Source organism: Haliotis cracherodii, unplaced genomic scaffold (genome assembly GCF_022045235.1).
Source record: "Haliotis cracherodii isolate W230 unplaced genomic scaffold, xgHalCrac1.p SCAF_1, whole genome shotgun sequence".
NCBI classification, from domain to species: domain Eukaryota; kingdom Metazoa; phylum Mollusca; class Gastropoda; order Lepetellida; family Haliotidae; genus Haliotis; species Haliotis cracherodii.
Window position 1 is genome coordinate 73,632,353 of NW_027266264.1, and position 22,526 is coordinate 73,654,878.

The window sequence follows — 22,526 nt, forward strand, 5'->3', positions numbered from 1 at the left end:
GACATGTTTAAGGTGAGGTGGGTGAGATGAAAAGGGTAAAGTGAAATGGTTGAGGCGAAATGGATGAGGTGAAATGATTGACGTGAATGGGTAAGATGAAATGGATGCGATGAAATGGGTGATGTGAAACGGGTGAGAGGAAATGGGTCAGATGAAATGTTTGAGGTGATATGGATGAGGTGGAATGGTTGAGGTTAAATGTTTGAGGTGAAATGGGTGAGATGAAATGATTGAAGAGAAATGGGTGAGATGAAACGGGTGAGATGAAACTGGTGAGGTGGAATGGGTAAGGTGAAATTAGTGAGAGGAAACAGGTGAGAGGAAATGGGTTTAACGTCATGTACAAGATCTTTGCACTTCTATTGCGAAAACACTTTGTCCAATTGCTGAGCTTGCATGATTTTTTAGGCGTTGTGTCACCTAGCAGGTCCACAGCGTTAATCAGTTTGAAATCCACGAGCACGAATATAGTACTTACAGACGAAGGCCATATATAAGCGGGTCATCTTGGGATGAGAACTCGCTGTAAGAGGTAAGGACATAGCTGGGGTCATTTCCACTAGGGCTGGGACGGTTAACTCGGGTACTCGGGTACTCGGGTTGGGTGGGTCCTGAGTAGGACCCGGGTACCCACAGGACTACCCGGACCCGTGGTTAGTCACGTGATGTATTGTTTAATGACAAAAAATATCTAAAACTTTATGGTTACACTACAAGTCATTATTGTTCGCATTTCTTTCTAACTATGCACCCATTCTTTCTTACCTTTATAGGTTTAAATAATGATAAAACTTCAGTCAACTTCAGTGTATGCATGACCAGATCGTTTTATACGTGTATCTAAATACATTTTACCAGGGCTGCGGTCAAACTATTCCCAATCTGACTTTTTACACCCAAGTCTTGAGAAATATAGCAGGTATCCGGGTAGGGTCGGTAATAGCATGGTGGGTACCCGGGTAGTACATTTGGACTCATCCCAGTCTTAATTTCCACCTTGATGTGCGCAGTCAGCAATGTCACTCGTTTGTCCATGAATACCAAACGTTATGCAACGAACATTCAATGCTTCTAAAATAATTCTTACTGTCATACATTTATATGTTGTGTACAGTTTGGGCATAACGTCAGGGATATTTGTACGGCCAAAATCTCATGTTGACATTGTATGAATAACCTCCGTTCACTATTGCCCCTCACGTGTGGCCTCGTGTGTATGGACGACATAACATGGGTGTAGGGTTCGGTGTCAGTGGACGGAGACGCGTTGTGAAATGCCACGTGCTGTGTTGAAAAGTAGTTGAATAACCAGTGGGTCCAAAAACTAACAGCGACCACAGTCCTGACTCACCTATTGTGAAATCAGACAGACACCTTTATGACTGTGCAGATATTAGGTCGTAGTGCTGTGAGAGATTTCGGTTTAATCGCATATCCTCATTTTTTGAGAGTTTATAACATTTTACCTGCTGTCCTTACACAGATGTATTATAATTTGTTCACATCTTTTTTTACTCATAGAGATGGAAATCAGTGGCTTCACCGGCAACAGTGTCTTAGACATGAGCTTTGAAACCGAAGTGAGCACAAGCATTGATTCAGTGCTTGATTATCTTGTTTACCGTAGACGCATGTTTATTTCCTTACAGCCTTTTGCAACTGTGATACTTATTTGTTTGGTTATATTCGCTTTATTCTTTTGGTATGATCAACATTGGTGTTGTTAATTACCATCTAAATCTATATGTTGTTGTGAGAAAAAGATGGATATTGTCCTTGTACTGTCATCAGTGTTTGAACCACTTATCTATCCTTTCAAAGCTACTGATATTTCTTTGGACCCCAGACCACAGAAGACAAGGAGATACACGTATCTGTTATAAACTCTAAAAGTTATTTCAATTTGATGCAACAGAGTTATATACTCAACCGCAAAAGAAACGACACCCCAAGTAACATTGCATAAAAAGTCATTTAAATATCTGGGTATTTTTTGTCACATTTTCTAAAATTTAACATTAACATTATAAGTGAAATTTGATGATCAAAAACAAACCAGATGACAATAAAACCGATCGCCCAAACGCATCACGGCAACGGTAACCCGATGCACGTGGGTTCCGTGCAAATTGAAATGCACATGCGTTCCCCCATTTCTTGCCCTATAAAAATCCACCCAGATCGGATAACATTTATTCGTTATTGAATTGCTACCACATGCCAAGTTTGACAAGAAATCAGCGACATCAAGCCTTTGGACGATTGCAAGCTGGACAAACCGCCCGGCAAGTAGCCAATGCATGTCCAGTCCACGTAAGGACCATATATAGGCTCCACTAACGGTACCAGACCACCAATACTACAGATGACCGACCACGTAATGGAAGACCAAGGGTCCCCACCCGACGTCAGGATCGTAAGATTGTGCGACAGCATCTTCAAGACCGCTTTTTTTACTGCTGCGGAAACTGCTCGACAGACCATGGGGACACACCAGCGACACATTAGTGCGAACACCGTGCGTCGATGATTGACGATCAGACACCTCCACTGTCACATGCCAGACCGAGGACCCATTCTGACACCACGTCATCGCCGGGACCGTCCTCAGTGGGCAACACAGCACCAGCATTGGCTCCACCAGCAGTGGAGAAGAGTCCTCTTCTCAGACGAGAGCCGTTACTGTATCTCAACAGCAGATGGCAGAGAGAGAGAGAGAGTCTGGCGACGCCGTGGGGAACGTAATTCGGATGTTTGTGTTGTTGAGAGAGACTCTCCGAGCATCATGGTGTGGGATCGAATTGGTCTTGCACAGAGGATCGGCCCTGTGGTCTTCCAGAACATCGGTCCAGGGAGAGGCAATGGTGTCACAGCAGCTCGGTAAATTGATCAAGTCTTGAGACCACACGCCATACCTCATTTGGCACGTCGCCGCAACCACGAGTTTCAGTATGATAACGCCCGTGCCCACACTGCGAGAGCAACAAGTGACTTCCTACCACAGAATGACATTAGATTCAGGCAGTGGCCTGCCCTCAGTCCCGATTTAAATCCCATTGAGCACCCTTGGGACAAGACTCAAAGACGGCTGAATGACGTCCAAACAAGGCCGACAACTGCAGCTGAACTGCGTCATGCGTTCCTCAGAGTGTGGGCTCAAGTGCCCATGGCCTTCATCAACCGCCTCATCCATTCCATGTTTCGACGATGCACGGCAGTCATCAATGAAAATGGCGGACACACGAGATACTAACCAATGATGCCATTTTCCCAAAGGCTAGTGTTGTGTTTCACTTTATGTTTACAGTGTTTGGACAAAAACGGTTTCTCATATATCTATCCATGGTGACGTTTCTTTTGCGGATAGGACATCTGGATTGATCCTCATTGGTAACATCGTCAATGCTGCCTAATTGAAAATTTTGCAAAACCATTTTTTCTTCAACTTAACAAACAATTTGTCTGGATTTGAATATTGCATATGGAATGTAGACATAATCCAAACTCGGTACAGTTGCTATCCAGTATTGGAATAAAAAGAAAGTCTACCAAACTTGTATGCTTCACGACTAGGGGCGTCTATTACCTCTTGAATTGGGTCAATGATAAGATAACAGTAGTAGCATTCGAAATCGGGCTTTAATGGTTCCATATTACTCTAAAGTGAAAAAAAATAAATCGTATTTTGTAAATTATTCGTGAAGATGTTATGCAACCCTCGTTCAATGTAAAATTCGTTCATTCGCTTAAAATGTAAATGAATTCGTCCAACACGTTTTTTAAGGTATACCCATTTCTGTCCTAAAAGCTACTTCCTGAGAACAAATTGAGCTTTCTTGCTTCAACATGCCTTTCACTTTTGAATTAAGTTGTTTTTATTTAGGAAATAGGTTTTTATGAGTAATATCATTTTTATCTTCTGTTGTAAAGATAATGATGTCGGATTTCAGTGTATATTTTGCATAATTTTACTAAACCCTTAAATAAAACAGAAATGATAGATATTGTAACAGTATACAGTAAAGTTTATATTTTAAGTCATGTAGAGAAATAGTAAACATTACATGACTGTGGACAAGATTTGTGTTCATTTAACCTAGAAGTATGTCATGCAAATTGCCTCCACTTTAAATTTAATCCGTTCAAAATGGAAGGTGTAATTCAAATCTGCCGTACACCGATTCTATACCGTGGTTTAACACTTTGGCGAAATCAACAGCACTGTTATTGTGCTGAAAACCAATAAATATGATCAGGTCGAATCTGATATTCAAACCCACCATAGTCCTGTGTCCCCAGAATATACGGTTAGCTGCGGTAACCGAAGCTCTGTGCTGCTTTTTGTCAACATTGTGTATTACAGACGGGTCGATCCTGGTCAGCCTTTATGTACATATGTCATCGCGTCATAAGGTTACGTGTGGCCTCACTTGCTTGTCAAGTCACAATTGACACAGTTTGTACGTCGAGTTACCACACTGATTGTCATAATTTGCAGTCCCACAAATACCTCACCGAAAATAATTTTGGATAACTTGTGAACTTATAACGATAAATTCGGTGCAGGTGTCAATATCGCGGTGTATTTGTTTACACGGGGACCGTTTGTGTCCCTCTAACTCGTACTGTACAAGATCATTCAGCCCGTCAAATCCCGTACACACCGCTATTGACCTACGTAACTCTCATGTCGTCCGTGTAAAATTATAAAATATACGCCCCTGTCTTCCTTGTGGAAAACAACATGCAATGACGCTTTGTCCTTCTTGTGTAAGATAAAATGCAATGACGTTCTTATCTTCCAAGTGGAAGACAGACGACAATGACGCTCTGTCTTTCTTGTGTAAGATTAAATGCAATGACGTTCTTATCTTCCAAGTGGAAGACAGAAGACAATGGCGCTCTGTCTTTCTTGCGTAAGATAAAATGCAATGACGTTCTTATCTTCCAAGTGGAAGACAGAAGACAATGACATTCTGTCTTTCTTGTGTAAGATTAAATGCAATGACGTTCTTATCTTCCAAGTGGAAGACAGAAGACAATGACGCTCTGTCCTTCTTGTGTAAGATAAAATGCAATGACGTTCTTATCTTCCAAGTGGAAGACAGAAGACAATGACGCTCTGTCTTTCTTGTGTAAGATTAAATGCAATGACGTTCTTATCTTCCAAGTGGAAGACAGAAGACAATGACGCTCTGTCCTTCTTGTGTAAGATAAAATGCAATGACGTTCATATCTTCCAAGACAACATGGAACGACGCTTTTATCGTCCTTTTGTAAAACAACATACAGTGACGCTCTTATCTTCCTTGTATAAGGTTGTAGTGTTCTTGTGTGTATTTCATTATAAATGAAATAAACACGAATTGAAATTTGAATTTCAAGCAAACTATTATTTCATTTCAGAATGGCGACAGAAAGGAAAACCCAAAATGGACTGCCTGTTCCGAAAGTGAAATACGAACTGGACATAAAACCGGACGAGACCTTACCTAGGAAGCCGCCGAAGTCATGTGACGTGGACACGAAGTGTGGTATAGGGGCATGTACTCCCCACAGCCTCCAGCGCTGTGCAAACATTGCGTCCTTCACAGCAACAGCAGGAGTGGTCTCCCTTTTTCTTCAAACTTTGTCAACATATATCTCCACCCAAATCACAACCCTTGAAAAACAGTTTGGTTTAAGCAGTACCGACAGTGGGTTTCTCGTAAGTTGCAATGACATCGGGTTTCTCTCCACAGTTTTATTTACCAGCCATTTCGGGAGGAAAGGGCATGTACCTCGAATCTTGGCAGTAGCCGCGATAATCTATGGAATTGCAGGTATTGCTTGCAGTCTTTCACAGTTAATTGAACCCATGTCTCTACCTAGCGGCATCAGCGGCAGTAATTCTTCGTCAGACGATGGCGAGGAATATCTGTGCACACAGAAGGGAAGTACCACGAGACAGAACGAGACATACTCAGTCGCCGACACAAATTCTACCGGGTCCAGTCAGTGGGTGATATATATCATCGCTACTAGCCTCATAGTTCAGGGGATGTGCAAGTCGCCCAAAACGCCGTTGTCAGCGTTGTATATTGATAACAACGTAAGCGACCAGAAAAAAACAGGATTGTTTTTGGGTGAGGAAACATTTATTTACAAAGCTGAGTGTAGTTTTTATAAAATTGTTGTTAACATCTATGCAATAGTACCCTTCAAACCCCTTCTTACCCAATGCTTGTCGTAAGAGGCGACTAACGGGATCGGGTAGTCATGTTCGCTGACTCGGTTGATGCATGTCATCGTATCCCAATTGCGTGGATCGCTGATAAAAAAATGTTAATCACTGGCTTGTCTGGTCGAGAATCGATAACTTACAGACCGCCGTATGGCTGGAATATTGCTGAGTGCGGCGTTAAACAAACAAACAAACAAACAAAAAAACTTACACAGCGAAGACCATGTGTGACCAAGCAGTTTGAAGACTGTTTCTAAGGCTAAGCCAAGTACCAAGTTATAGGCCCGGGTTCAGTTCCCGACACTGGTACAGACAAACCCATCTTCGAATCTACCGACAGCTACACCCTGGATTTATCCACAAAAACTTCACTTTGCATCTTTTTCACAAATAGTTACTAGTATCTTGTGCGGCTATACTGCCCTTGGTCCGATGCGATGCATGCATTACTTTAGTCTAGACGTATCTTGCCGTTCACTTCCGCGAATAAACTGATCTAGCTAAAACATTGATCATATTCCCAATCATATTTGATTTTTTCATGTTGTTTTTTTACAGGTAGATGACGTTTCAACTTTTATCTGACTTGTGGATTATATCCATTTATATCAATCATGTAATATTCACGATGAAACAGTGATATTTAATCGATAGGTGTTATCAGAAACTTATATCATGACGTCAACACTATCTTTCTTACTTTATTGCGTTTGGAGGAACAATATAGTACTTTTTAACAGTATATAATTCAATAATTCATAAGATGCAGTAATAAGTGAATTTTAATGTGAAGATATCGAAGAGCGGTTGCTATGGTTTCTTCGTACGTCATCCAGATTGAATTTACCCTGACAAAACACCCTGGTGTTGCTTAATTATTGTTGCCAGTGTAGGTAGTAATGAAATATAGATATCTATATCAAAACCGTGGATTTAATTGCCATTGACCCTGTTCCTCTAATGCAGGTTGTAATCTTGATGTGTTCACAGGTGTGATGACGTCACTGACGCTGTTCCTCTAATGCAGGTCGTAATCTTAATGTGTTCACAGGTGTGATGACGTCACTGACGCTGTTCCTCTAATGCAGGTTGTAATCTTCATGTGTTCAAAGGTGTGATGATGTCACTGACGCTGTTCCTCTAATGCAGGTCGTAATCTTAATGTGTTCACAGGTGTGATGACGTCACTGACGCTGTTCCTCTAATGCAGGTCGTAATCTTCATGTGTTCAAAGGTGTGATGACGACATTGACCCTGTTCCTGTAATGCAGGTTGTAATCTTAATGTGTTCACAGGTGTGAAGACGACACTGACGCTGTTCCTCTAATGCAGGTCGTAATCTTCATGTGTTCACAGGTGTGATGACGACATTGACCCTGTTCCTCTAATGCAGGTTGTAATCTTCATGTGTTCACAGGTGTGAAGACGTCACTGACGCTGTTCCTCTAATGCAGGTCGTAATCTTCATGTGTTCACAGGTGTGAAGACGTCACTGACGCTGTTCCTCTAATGCAGGTCGTAATCTTCATGTGTTCACAGGTGTGAAGACGACACTGACGCTGTTCCTCTAATGCAGGTTGTAATCTTCATGTGTTCACAGGTGTGAAGACGTCACTGACCCTGTTCCTCTAATGCAGGTTGTAATCTTCATGAGTTCACAGGTGTGAAGACGTCACTGACCCTGTTCCTCTAATGCAGGTTGTAATCTTCATGTGTTCACAGGTGACAAGACGTCACTGACGCTGTTCCTCTAATGCAGGTCGTAATCTTCATGTGTTCACAGGTGTGAAGACGACACTGACGCTGTTCCTCTAATGCAGGTTGTAATCTTCATGTGTTCACAGGTGTGAAGACGTCACTGACGCTGTTCCTCTAATGCAGGTTGTAATCTTCATGTGTTCACAGGTGTGATGACGTCACTGACGCTGTTCCTCTAATGCAGGTTGTAATCTTCATGTGTTCACAGGTGTGAAGACGTCACTGACGCTGTTCCTCTCATGCAGGTTGTAATCTTCATGTGTTCACAGGTGTGAAGACGTCACTGACGCTGTTCCTCTCATGCAGGTTGTAATCTTCATGTGTTCACAGGTGTGAAGACGTCACTGACCCTGTTCCTCTAATGCAGGTTGTAATCTTCATGTGTTCACAGGTGTGAAGACGACACTGACGCTGTTCCTCTAATGCAGGTTGTAATCTTCATGTGTTCACAGGTGTGATGACGACACTGACGCTGTTCCTCTAATGCAGGTTGTAATCTTCATGTGTTCACAGGTGTGATGACGTCACTGACGCTGTTCCTCTAATGCAGGTTGTTATATTCATGTGTTCACAGGTGTGATAACGACACTGACCCTGTTCGGCCCTGCCTTGTCGTTTGCAGTTGGAGGCGTATTCAGCAGGATACCTGTAGACCTGAAGGGTACGGTTGTAGTCACGACCAATAGTGAGTGAATGAGTGAGTGAGTGAGTGAGTGAGTGTGTATTCCATCTGTAGCACGCCGGTAATTTATTGACGCTGGGCTGAACAAACTTGATAGAAGGACCATACTTGATAGAAGGATCAACGATTCACATTGTCGGGTCACGATGTCACTATTAGCCAGTTCAAACATTGTAACCACCCGATCCTCGTTTGTCATCCACGACAAACACAGTGTGCTTTTCAGAGCCAGATTTCATTATAGGATGACTGTGATTAAGTGAGCAAGTGGCCTTATAGAGATATGCTATGGTTCACAGTCTGGCAACCATCTACAGTCTATGCCTAAGCGGGTAATCAAAGCTCATTTCGAACTGAGACACATTCTCTGCATGTAATCATTATCGATGAATATGATGTAGCAGGAGACAAAATGATTTGCGAGTGCTGCCAAATTACCTGACCCTAGGTCCCCTTTAACGCCGTTACAACAAGATAGTGACTGCTAACATGAAATGAAAAGTGTTTAGAAGTTGTTTGATTTTGGTTACAACATTCAAGGCCTTAGTAAAGCCTTCAAAAAGTTTTATGGTAGACATATATAGGACATTTCCAAATTTGAGTGAGTGAGTGAGTGAGTATGGTTTTACGCCGCTTTTGGCAATATTCCAGCAATATCAAGGCGGGGGACACCAGAAATGGGCTTCACACATTGTACCCATGTCGGGAATCGAACCCGGGTCTTTGGCGTGACGAGCGAACACTTTAACCACTTGGCTACCCGACCGCCCCTCCAAATTTGACGCCATCGGTGACAAACATGATGTCCAATGCGATTCCCCTATTTGACTTGTAACATATATTCCCGTGTTTATTCAGGTGAACAATTGACATGCCTTTGCATGTGTTTCTGACGGATGCCACCGGTTGATAGTGATTTATAAAAGATTCTCATGATATAGTCGGAATCGTACAATCGACATGCAGAGATGTCTGTTGGAAATGGAAATGGTGTATGAAGTTGATTTTGGGTTAATATCGTCCCCAGACACGTTACTGACGCAGACTGACCCTCGCTGGATTGGGGCGTGGTGGCTGGGTTTCTTGGTGTTCGGCTCCATTGCCATGGTGCTGGCTCTCCCCCTGTTCTTCTACCCCCGGAGAATGAAGACGTCCTGGAAAGAGACACAAACTGAGGCTGACGATCATGAACACAAGGAAGAAAGTTTATGTGAAAAGATTAAAGGTACAAATTGTCCGATGGAGGTAATCGAGGTAAATTTGGTTTTCAATAAGAGGTGTTGGGTGTCGGTTAGTGGGTAAATGGTGTATCGTCTTGTGTGTGTGTGTATGTTGATGTCTATGTTAAGTGTCAAGGCATATCTAGTGACGCTGTGAATTTGGGATGTTGACGGTTGGTGTTCTCAAGATGTTGACAAGGTTTTTCGGTTTGGGAATGGAGCTACATTTTGGTTGGGGTTTGTAGGGTTTATTATAACCCCGACCTAAAAGTAGATTTTAGGTGTGACCTTGACCTTGTGAACTTGAAAACTACTGTATAGATTCTTTTCACACTTTGTGAAAACTTTATATACCAAAACGAGGGTGCAGTACGATGTTTGAGTTTTAGATGTGTATTTTCTGAAAAAAATATGATGTTTTTCATGTATTGAACTTAGAATGTTTTTATTACTTCAACATTTGTGTGACGTGTAACTTGAAAACTACTTTATGGATTCATTTCCAATTGTGAGTACAGCTTCTATACCAGGGGGAGAGGTGAAGTGCAAAGTTTGATTTCGATAAGTATATTTTCTGGATTGTTTTCATGTTTTTTTAACTTAGAAATATGTTGGAGTTGAGGTCGGGGCATAAGTGAGGTCTGCTAACTTTTAGCTTTTTTGTGTGTTGTTTTGAATATGCAAAGTGTGTGGTATGCTCCCGGCTTACCTTTTTCGAGAACACCTGGTGTTCTTCCTGATTTTTTCATCACTATTTTGCCTTTTACGCCTACTGGAATGTGTTTTGGGCAGTTAATCGAGTGTGATGATTCTCTTGCGTTGTTTTTTTAAATATATGATTTGGTGTTATTAGTTTGGGTATAGATAGTTTGTGTTATTGAATTAGGTATTGAGGGTTTGTGTTATTGGTAAGAGAATGGAGGGTTTGTTTGTGTTATTGGTTTGGGTAAAATTTGACTTTTCAAGAAAGCCCCAAAGTGCCCATATCCTACAACGTCCTTTCATTCCAAACTAATTCGTAAAAAAATATTACAAACAAGGTTCACCGTTTGAAAACACGGTTATCAACAAAGACATGTACGAGTACACTGGTATCGCTAAGCAAACAAAACGAGCATTCTTCTCAACATGACCGACTTTTCAATATAATCACTCCAAACGTCACTCTAACCCAGGTCAAGCATGCTTAAAATGGGCCATGATTTATTAAGATGCGTCATGCATGTTAGAATGTCGTGTCAGCATTAATTCTCAAGCACGGACATACAATAAATATATGCATGTTACAACTTGTGACGTTACTAGCTGTGTTACAACGTGTGACGTTACTAGCTGTGTTACAATGTGTTACATTACTGACTGTGTTACAACGCGTGACGTTACTAGCTGTGTTATAACGTGTGACGTTACTAGCTGTGTTACAGTGTGTTACATTACTGACTGTGTTACAACGTGTGACGTTACTAGCTGTGTTACAATGTGTTACATAACTGACTGATTTACAACGCATGACGTTACTAGCTGTGTTATAACGCGTGACCTTACTAGCTGTGTTATAACGTGTGACGTTACTAGCTGTGTTACAATGTGTTACATTACTGACTGTTATAACGTGTGACGTTACTAGATGTGTTACAATGTGTTACATTACTGACTGTGTTACAACGCGTGACGTTACTGTGTTACAACGCGTGACGTTACTAGCTGTGTTACAACGTGTGACGTTACTAGCTGTGTTACATTACTGACTGTGTTACAACACGTGACGTTACTAGCTGTGTTACAACGTGTGACGTTACTAGCTGTGTTACAATGTGTTACATTACTGACTGTGTTACAACGCATGACGTTACTAGCTGTGTTACAATGTGTTACATTACTGACTGTGTTACAACGCGTGACGTTACTAGCTGTGTTACAATGTGTTACATTACTGACTGTGTTACAACGCGTGACGTTACTAGCTGTGTTATAACGTGTGACGTTACTAGCTGTGTTACAGTGTGTTACATTACTGACTGTGTTACAACGTGTGACGTTACTAGCTGTGTTACAGCGTGTGACGTTACTAGCTGTGTTACAATGTGTTACATTACTGACTGTGTTACAACGTGTGACCTTACTAGCTGTGTTATAACGTGTGACGTTACTAGCTGTGTTACAGTGTGTTACATTACTGACTGTTATAACGTGTGACGTTACTAGATGTGTTACAATGTGTTACATTACTGACTGTGTTACAACGCGTGACCTTACTGTGTTACAACGCATGACGTTACTAGCTGTGTTATAACGTGTGACGTTACTAGCTGTGTTACAATGTGTTACATTACTGACTGTGTTACAACGCGTGACGTTACTAGCTGTGTTACAATGTGTTACATTACTGACTGTGTTACAACGCGTGACGTTACTAGCTGTGGTACAATGTATTACATTACTGACTGTGTTACAACGTGTGACGTTACTAGCTGTGTTACAATGTGTTACATTACTGACTGTGTTACAACGTGTGACGTTACTAGCTGTGTTACAACGTGTGACATTACGGACTGTGTTACAACGTGTGACATTATTGACTGTTGCAACTTGTGACGTTACTAGCTGTGTTACAGCGTGTGACATTACTGACTGTGTTACAACGTGTGACATTACGGACTTTGTTACAACGTGTGACATTACGGACTGTGTTACAACGTGTGTCATTACGGACTTTGTTACATCGTGTGACATTACGGACTGTGTTACAACGTGTGACGTTACGGACTGTGTTACAACGTGTGACATTACGGACTATGTTACAACGTGTGACATTATTGACTGTTGCAACTTGTGACGTTACTAGCTGTGTTAGAACATGTTACGTTACTAGCTGTGTTAAGATGTGTGACATTATTGACTGTGTTACAACGTGTGATTACGGACTGTGTTACAATGCTTGAGGTCACAGTGTTGCAATGAGTGACGTAACTGACAGTTTTACAATGTGTAAACGATTTGACTGTGTTACAATGTGAGAGCTGTCTGACTTTGTTGAAATGAGTGACGTGCATTTTGTATTGAGATAAGATATTTTTCAGCAATATCTACAGACCAGACATATTTTTGTTTTTAAATTCAGCTATGAACCTGGATCTTTTAAAGAAAAACACCTTGCAACAATGTAATTTTTGTGGCAGGCAACTTTTTTTAACAGGCGATAAAAGTCATGCCACTACCCACACCCACACCCGCACCCACTCCCACTCCCACTCCCACTCCCACACCAACACCAACACCAACACCAACACCAACACCAACACCCACATCCACATACACAGAATATCAAATATCAATATGTTCTTTACAGGCCACCTTGAAAGCCTGAATATTGCGTTGAGTAAAACAACTTCAGTGTCCTGCATGTCCTCCTTGTTGCAGACATGCCGGCGTCGGTGCTGCGGGTACTGCGGAACCCCATCTACACCTGCTCCTTGTGCGGCATCACTTGCATCAACTTCACCGTGGGCGGATACGTCGCGTTCGGCCCAAAGTACATAGAGACAGTGTTCGCGATTCCATCGTGGCAAGTTAACGTTATGCTAGGTAGGACTGGGTTAAGTGACAGTTGAACGTGACTTTTTCTTATTCTATATTTTTCCTCTTTTAATACAGTGCAGAGTGTAGAACATTTGTCAAGCAACTAATCTAAAACTAATAAGTGAACACTGATTTCATACTTGATAGAGTCACTGGTTCAAATTGTCCTGTGTAATGCTAGTACCCGGCCCTGACAATCGGCTTTATGGGACGTGGCGAGGTAAATAGACACGACTATTTATTCAAGCATTTAAGGAAACGTTCCGTCCCACTTTCACAGGCGTGCAGGCCGCTGTCTCCCTTGGCCTGGGAACATTCCTAGGTGGATTCTTGACGTCAAGGTTCCGCTTGAATCCCCAGGGATGCCTCAAGTTTGTCGTGGGGGCGTGTACCGTGGCTGTCACTTTGGAAGCACTCAACTTCATCTTCGGTTGTGAAAACACGAAAATCAATGGACTGTTAGTGCGATCTTACTTCATATTTTCAAACAATCAATTTTGTTTCAATAATATGCAGAACAAAAATCACTGTTTCCACAATATGCACAGCGTAACAACACTGCTTCCACAATATGCATGGCGTAACAACACTGCTTCCAAAAGGTGCACAACGCAACAACACTGCTTCCACAAGGTGCACAACGTAACAACACTGCTTCCACAATGTGCTGAACGTAACAACACTGCTTCTGCAATGTTTACAACGTAAGAACACTGCTTCCACAAAATGCATGGCGTAACAACACTGCTTCCAAAAGGTGCACAACGTAACAACACTGCTTCCACAAGGTGCACAACGCAAAACACTGCTTCCACAAGGTGCACAACGCAACAACACTGCTTCCACAAGGCGCACAACGTAACAACACTGCTTTCACAAGGTGCACAACGTAACCACACTGCTTCCACAATGTGCTAAACGTAACAACACTGCTCCCACAAGGTGCACAACACAACAACACTGCTTCCACAAGGTGCACAACGTAACAACACTGCTTCCACAATGTGCTAAACGTAACAACACTGCTTTCACAAGGTGCTAAACGTAACAACACTGCTTCGACAATGTGCTAAACGTAACAACACTGCTTCCACAATGTGGACAACGTAACACCACTGCTTCCACAATGTTACGCATGAGGGGAAGGGGGTGGGGGGACTGGTCGACTCTGTGCCTGAGTGGCTATCCATGTTAAACTGCGGTATGGTATCTCAGTGGGCTAGCATTAGAGGGCCGGCATTAGTCCGGGCTATTACAAGCAGTCACACAAACACGTACACACACTCCGCTAGATAAGTGCAATAATCTTGAACGTGATGGTAAACGCCAATTCACCTCACTTCACTAAGACACAAATCTTTTTAATCGTCTTTTCCTTGTGTTCACATATACCAAGATGCCAACGATGAATGAAGCCAATATAAGCTGGACTTAATTTGAGCGACATTAATAGTTAGGTGTTGTTTTTTGTCTATATGTATGTAAGGTTTTGTGTGTAATGTAATGTTTTGGGGAGGTAAAAATATCGCGTTTGATCTAGGTATTATATTCTTACATAGCTATTCACTGATGTTTGACTGTTTAGATCCATGATGTCAGGCAACGCAACGGCTGACTGTGACTGTGAGGGGGTCAGGTTCCTGCCTGTGTGCGGTGCTGTCTCCGGAGAAACGTACTTCTCACCGTGTCACGCGGGATGTCGCGTCCAAAACGAGACAGTGGGTTCTCACTTTCTGTTGCTCTCAGACACAGTCAAGGGCGCATCCAGCATTATAAAACATCCCCCCCCCCCTCCCCCTCTCTCTCTGTGTGTGTGTGTGTGTGTGTGTGTGTGTGTGTGTGTGTGTGTGTGTGTGTGTGTGTGTGTGTGTGTGTGTTCTCCTTCTGGATCTTTGTTTGTTTGTTTATGCTAACGTCGTATTCTGCAATATTCCAGCTTTATGATTAACGGGGTACAATTACTCGCAATTAACCAAGGCGTCGTTGTACAAAACGATATTTGAGCTAAGGTGATCGTAACTCCCATACCTTACGGCAGACTTAGGGCTAAGGTTGTTTTGTACAACGGCACCATTTGTCCATTCTTGTCTAACATGTGTATTTCGTGATTTTTGCTACGTAACAACTTTGGGCGGTCTCTAGATGAGATAAGATTCTTTCTGAGAGAAAACACAAAATCCGGTATAAAATCGTATGGTAATTGAAGTAAGTTTTGGCTTTTTAAGCAAATATATTTCTAAATTAGCCTTGAAATGGGCATGCCCTAAAAGCACATTTACCAGTTCATATTTTAGTATAACATCGTCCAAGTGCCATGGGCAGAGTATATTCCTTGTTTCTCTAATTGGGGATCGGGTGGTGGTATCCTGGCAATTGCGTGTCATGATACCTGATCGATGAAACTGATAGCTGCTCGCGATGTCAGTCATTTGTATGCTTGATCCACCTGGAATACGCATGGTCGCAGCTTGAGCCGTGCAAAACATTTACAAGGTAGTATAACTTTTACTCGGTGCTTTCGTGATCAACCATTTGAATATTTATGAAACAAATTGGGCTTCTGAGACTTGATTGGATGTATCAGGATTTATATCGAGTTAACCAGCATTCCAGCGTTCGAGTCAACTGTAGTCACACTGTTACATCTTCAGGCTTATGTCGACTGTTCCATGGAGTCGGAGGGTGGTGTGACACCAGGCCAGTGTGACTCCGGCTGCCCCTTCCTCTACCCATACATCATCACGACGGTAGTCTACGGGCTGGTGGGGACGTTGACAATCATCCCGGCTTATATCATCATGCTGAGGTACAGTAGGGCGATACAAAAATACCGTACTCTGAGACCAGAAAGTATTTCAGCTACAGATAAAAAAACCCCAGATATTTGTTTTAATTAAAAATACAAGTCTAAATATTTTTTTAAAAAAGGCTCTGTTTTTTTGTGGCTGACAATTTCTTTATTTTTTAAACAGTTTTAAGCATAATTATATTTTTTTCGGGTACAATCTTTTTGGTCGATAAAATCCCATTGATTGGTAGTGATTCATAAATGCATGCATATAATATGCTTGTAGTCGGAAAGGTAGAATGGACGTACCCTGCTTTTAGCGGGGATTTCAGATACTTTTCACCTGTAGTTTGCATTTTACACCAAATGGAGGGGGCATGGGTTGCCCAGTCGTCTAAGGCGCCGCGATTCACTGTGCGGAGTTGCGTCCCTTAGGCACGCCAGAAACCTATGATTGTGGGTTCGAATCCCGGTTCGCATCGATTATGTTTCTAGGTTTGTCAGCACCATACCCGTGCTCGTGGGTTTCACCGAAGCGGTAAACGTCTGAGACCTGCATCACTTCGGGCTTCCCTCCCACATTAAGCTGACACGCCGTGATATGACTGGAATACTGTTGAAAGCGGCGTTAAACCAAACTCACTCACTCATTTTACGACCAATGGATTCTGTTTCGGCGAATCATCAGTTGTTCTCTGGCGTTGACGTTTTATCGCTTCTACTTACAGGACTGTTAGAGACGACGATAAAGCTATGGCTATTGGGATTCTCAGTTTTACAATATCTTTGTTGGGTAAGTAGAGTGTGTGTATCAATGTTTATCGACGACCACTCGAAATCATTGCACGTGTCTTCATCGATAACGTCGGTGGAATACAAATAGAAAACGTGATACCTTTTATGTTTCCATACGCCAGTTTACCAGGTGATCTGAGCTTAAGTGATTATGGGTTTATGCCGCTTTGAGCAATATTCCTGCAATATGACGGCGGGGGGACACAATAATGGGGACATGAACTATGAACATCACATAGCATCATTCTCGCTTTTTGACATGGCTCTCTTTGACAAATATACATATCATTGACGACTTATAAATATTTACAATATCAATTATCAACTGTTATTTTATTATTTTTTTCTAAATAAACGTTGGATGCGTCGAATTCCAAAATGAGGTTATATATACACTTTTCCCATTGGACTTATGCTTTTTGTTTTTTATATGTAAGAAAATTAAGTACAGATAGAAAATAGCCTTTAATACACCAATTACCTGAAACTGGCTATGGTACTATGACATTCTTAAATCTGTAAATAAAAACAGAAATTATGAATATACAAATCTGCAGACTTTTCCTCCATAACTATTTTGGCGGATGATTGAGCTTGAGAAATTTAATTGTAATTTCTTAACTTATTGTTGATTAGGATAGAAATATATAACAACCTTTTTATCACTTAAGGTTTCTTTCCGGCGCCAATTGTGTATGGCAAGGTGATCGACACGACCTGCAAACTCTGGAACTTCACGCGCGGCGCGCGCGGCTCGTGCGCCGTGTATGATATTGTTGATCTGCGCATGAAGGTGATTGGCATGAACGTCGGTCTCCGCACAACCGCAGCCTGTGTTTTCGTAATTGCGTTTTTGATTGCCCGGTTCGAAATGAAACAGAATGAATTATCGGGTAACAATGAAACAATTAATACACGTCTTTGAGAAAAGAAGTCCTTCTTTAAGGATGTTCACTTATAATGGGTATACAGTGTTTTTTGATACATTCACTATGATGGGAATATTTCGGCATGACAAAATTAATATTTTTACAAAAATTTACATTGGAATGTTGCGTTGCTAATTTTAATCTATATTCAATCAAAAGGTAGTTTAATCATTAAATGCGTTTGATATATTGTTGTGTACATCTGCATGTTCGTTTGTAGATGTAAGTGTGCACTGATTATGAAAGAAGCTCATAATACAACCAAGTTTTGTTTGTGTGTTTGTTGTTTAACGCCGCACTCAGCAATATTCCGGCTATATGACGGCGGTCTGTAAAGAATCGGGTCTGGACCAGACAATCCAGTGATTGACATCATGAGCATCGATCCACGCAACTTGGATCGATAACATGCATCAACCAAATCAGCGAGTCTGACCACCCGATTCCGTTAGTCGCCTCTTACTACAAGCATAGCCGCCTTTTGGCATGGGTTGCTGAAGACCTGTTCTACCCCGGATCGTGACGGGTCTACAACCAAGTGGTTTCAAAAACTCTTTCGTTTTCTTATTTTCATCCTTTTAAGTTCAAAGTACATTTGCCAAATACATTGTTGTCAAAATAAGTCTATTTTACATTTTTGTGAAATAAAATAATAATCTTTCAGCACGCTGGACTTGCTTTTCTCTTATTTAGATTGATTTGGGTTTCATAAATATACCTGGGGGCACGGGTGGCCCAGTCGTCTAAGGCGCCGCGATTCGCTGTGCTGAATTGCGTCCCTTGGGCACGCCAGAACCCTATGATTGTGGGTTCGAATCCCGGTTCGCCCCGATTATGTTTCTAGGTTTGCCCCGTGCTCGTGGGTTTCACCGAAGTGGTAAACGTCGGAGACCTGCATCACTTTCCTCCCAAATAATCGAGTCTGGACCAGACAATGCAGCGATTGACATCATGAGCATCGATCCACGAAATTGGGATAAGATGACATGCATCAACCAAGTCAGTTAGCCTGACCACCCGATCCCGTTAGTCGCCTCGTAAGACAAGTATATAAACATGTTACGCTTTCATGTAGATTTCATGTCCACATATGTCTATTTATCAAAATATTTTTTTAAAATGTCCATACACTGTATAGACTGTGACCTCACGTGACCTCAAAATATTCTTTCACAGGATAAAAATAGTTCACAAAAGCATGAGCTTCGTCTTATGGGGAGGAGGGGCCACTTGTTATGATTCCTGTTATCACCGAACACTAAGCTTCCTCAATACGCCTTAAATTAGGAGGAGCTACAACTGTAAACATGTTTTTAATTGGCTAAAACACAGTGCCCAGTTCCCCCTTGAAGTGACCAAGAAGTCCCACATAGAGCGTCCAGAAACAAAAACAAAAAATCAGGCACCTTGCTGAAAGCAATCCATTCCACTAAGAGATACATTACTTTAAGGCAGTTCAACACTGTGTGTTTAAATTTGTCTTGACTGATATGTTATTGAGGGTGTAATTTGTGTGTCAGGGGTCTAAACAGATTGTTTATTGGTTGTGGTGTTTGACATTTGGTTCTTTCTGTCTAACCTGGCTGGATATAGCTTAATTGTCAGTTTTATATCACGTTGAACAGACAGTTGCGCTTAAATAAATCAGAACCGAAATTTAAAATATGTTTTGGTTTGTTAGTTTCAATTAGGAATAACAAACCTTCACAGCACCGGAAGTAGTCAGAATGTTTAGTCACGTGACCTGTATCAGTAATATGATTAAACCTATCGCCTCCTGTAACAGAATACTACTGTTACTGTTGTGAATTATTCCTCTTTGGTTATACCTTGGATAGTGCATAGTTTACGCTCAATCATTGCTATTGTGTGTTTCAACTGTTATTTTCTTGGCGCTTACCTAGAATACCACGTGCTTAACTCACTGTTAATGATCATAAGCGACTTCCAACTGACATCACTGCAGACTTGTCAAAACAGGTATAAACATATTGGAATTCTGATGCCTCAAAAACTAACGAATTCTCAAGTGGAAAATACCAAGAGCACATTTGAACCATATGTCTTAGTCATGTGCATTATTATAATGTAGAACGTTAAAGCCATGTGGTGAGAGAAGTGGATTATCTACGGTAAATAAAATCATACCTTGGCATAGTTTGAATGACTCCTCTGAATTCAATTACTGTAAGCTGATAAAAGAAAATGGTAAATATTTGCTTCAGTAAAGCCTTCTGTTTGGACAATTGACAGAGACTAGAGAGTAAATATATCACATGCTAGCAAACTATTTTTTACTGCATGAAGGTCGAGCTTGAGAATGGGAAGATATCAGTTACAGAATTGAGTCTTAGTTCGCACACTGGGTGTCATCTGGGGACTCAACGTGACCTTTGTATCAACACATACCCACCTGAAATGGTCGTATGAACTTTGCAGCTCCATGTTTTGGGACGGCGTCACCGGTGGCTAAACTACAATATCGTGATGAGAAATCTAAGCTCGGCTGACAACGATTTCTTATTGTGAGAGGGTAGACTTGCACAAGTTCTAAGGCAATAATAATTAGTTTAAATACTAAGTTCTGGATTATCTGAATAATAAGAACAGGTTGTCCCTATAAGAGACTGGAGTCCTTGGAATGTCCACATATCTAGACTTGCCTATTAGGAGGAAAGTGCTTCACATCCATAGACGTTTCTTGCAGTACAGCCTTGGAGCAAGGCTAGTGAAAGGGCTGTTCACACACTCGTTTATCTGAGCTCATTTTGTCAGTATTTCATTCCATCACTTGTTTCATTAGTCTTGGAGAGATTTCTTGGGTGTTTAACCTTCTTCCATGCGTATAGAAATAGAAGATACCAGAGCAACTGCTTCATCTGTTACAAATATAAGATCTGTGCATTAACATTCAGTCACAAAAAATACTCACAAGAGGGATGACTTCAACTTTCCCTTTATGTCGTCGAGCAATAGTCCATCAGCTTCAGCCAATGGTGTCGAGATTTCACAACTTTTGATGCAGATTTGAGCATGCTCTTTCTACGAGGATATCAAGGAGTATATTGCTACTCTTACCAACAAGTTGTGTGATCAGACTGCAATGCTTTAGTTAAGCTCTAAAAATGTTTTATGGCAGCCATGTGGAGGAAGTTTCCAATGTTGACGCATCATGCAGAGACAGAAATGATGTCCGATGCAACTCCCTATTGAGACTTCGTAAATATGTTCCCGTGTATCTTCAGATGAACCATTGACTTGCCTTTGCGTGTGTTTCGACGGGTCTCATCGGTGGGGTAGGCTACACCTTTTACCGAACACCTGGTATCATCACTAATTAATATGTCTTACATATAGAGGTGTGTCTCCAAAGTATGAGTGAGTATGATAGTGCTAATTGACTGAACTATTTTCATATTACTAACTCGTATGCTCGTGGGACTGATTTGACTAGAGGGTTAATTTTAGAATCGTGTCATTCGAATCAGGCTAAAAATGAATCTTTGGCGGCGAACGGAGTATTGTGTGTCCATCAAAATAGAAAGGAAATACTCTACACTGTATAATCCAGATGTGTCGTGAGCGAGTAAAAACGTTTCACTACATAGAAACAAAGCCCCATACCTGGAAACTCGCAACTCGCCCAGTTATCCACCAACCTGCCAATGTTTTGTTTTGTTTTTTGTTTGTTGCTTAACGTCGCGCTCAGCAATATATTTCAGCTATATGACGGCGGTCTGTAAATAATCGAGTCTGGACCACACAATCCAGTGATTGACATCATGAGCAATTGGAATACGATGACATGCATCAACCAAGTCAGCGAGTCTGACCACCCGATCTCGTTAGTGGCCTCATACGACATGCATAGTCGCCTTTTACGGCCAGCATGGGTTGCTGAAGACCTATTCTATCCCTGATCTTCACAGGATGATCTGCCAATGTCGCCACTGGCAAGAAACATGTTGTATCGAATTCTTAATGTAATTCAGTAGCTTAAGGAAAACATTTACATGAAGAAAATTAATAATAGGTTTTGCGATTCATTATCTTTGGAGGCCAGATGTGACATGTTGCGAAAGGCGTTTTCTCTTCAAACCTATTAGCATCGAAAATAATGGCGGTTAAGGCTTAATACTAGTGAAACTGTTGGATATTGGCATGTAGGCATGTATGGACAGTGATCTTTTATTTAAAATGTTAAACAAGGTTACAATGAAATACCGTCATCAAAATAGTAGAACAAATATAAGAAATAAAAGCTGTTGTTTGGTGAAAGTCCAATTAATTAATGAGATTTGTATTCACTGGTAATATTTCCTCGGAACCTACGGTTCACTTTTCCCAGTGAAAGTCAGAGGTCAAGGACATCAGATTAAAGCTTCTCACTAAAACGTTTGGTTGAAGATATTATTGATATTTTAATTGTGTTAACACTAGGCCTAGTATATAACCTTTCTAGAATGGGCTCCTTCAAAGAAATGATTGCAAATGATTTCGGATAAGATTAGTCAAGGGAAAAGTCACCATTCAGATGTTTATACAAAATATA

The 22,526-nt window shown here is 41.4% G+C and overlaps 1 protein-coding gene across 1 annotated transcript; it reads left to right on the forward strand.

The window, feature by feature from the left end:
• The first annotated feature begins 501 nt into the window (after window positions 1-501).
• Window positions 502-18,049, forward strand: LOC139468396 (solute carrier organic anion transporter family member 2B1-like). Its single transcript, XM_071250345.1, has 10 exons — window positions 502-532; window positions 5,407-6,125; window positions 8,556-8,642; window positions 9,691-9,888; window positions 13,304-13,468; window positions 13,743-13,920; window positions 15,048-15,180; window positions 16,114-16,268; window positions 16,979-17,043; window positions 17,717-18,049. The coding sequence occupies exons 1-10, from the start codon at window positions 513-515 to the stop codon at window positions 17,968-17,970; spliced, it is 1,974 nt and encodes a 657-aa protein (XP_071106446.1). The 5' UTR covers window positions 502-512; the 3' UTR covers window positions 17,971-18,049.
• Window positions 18,050-22,526: the final 4,477 nt, after the last annotated feature.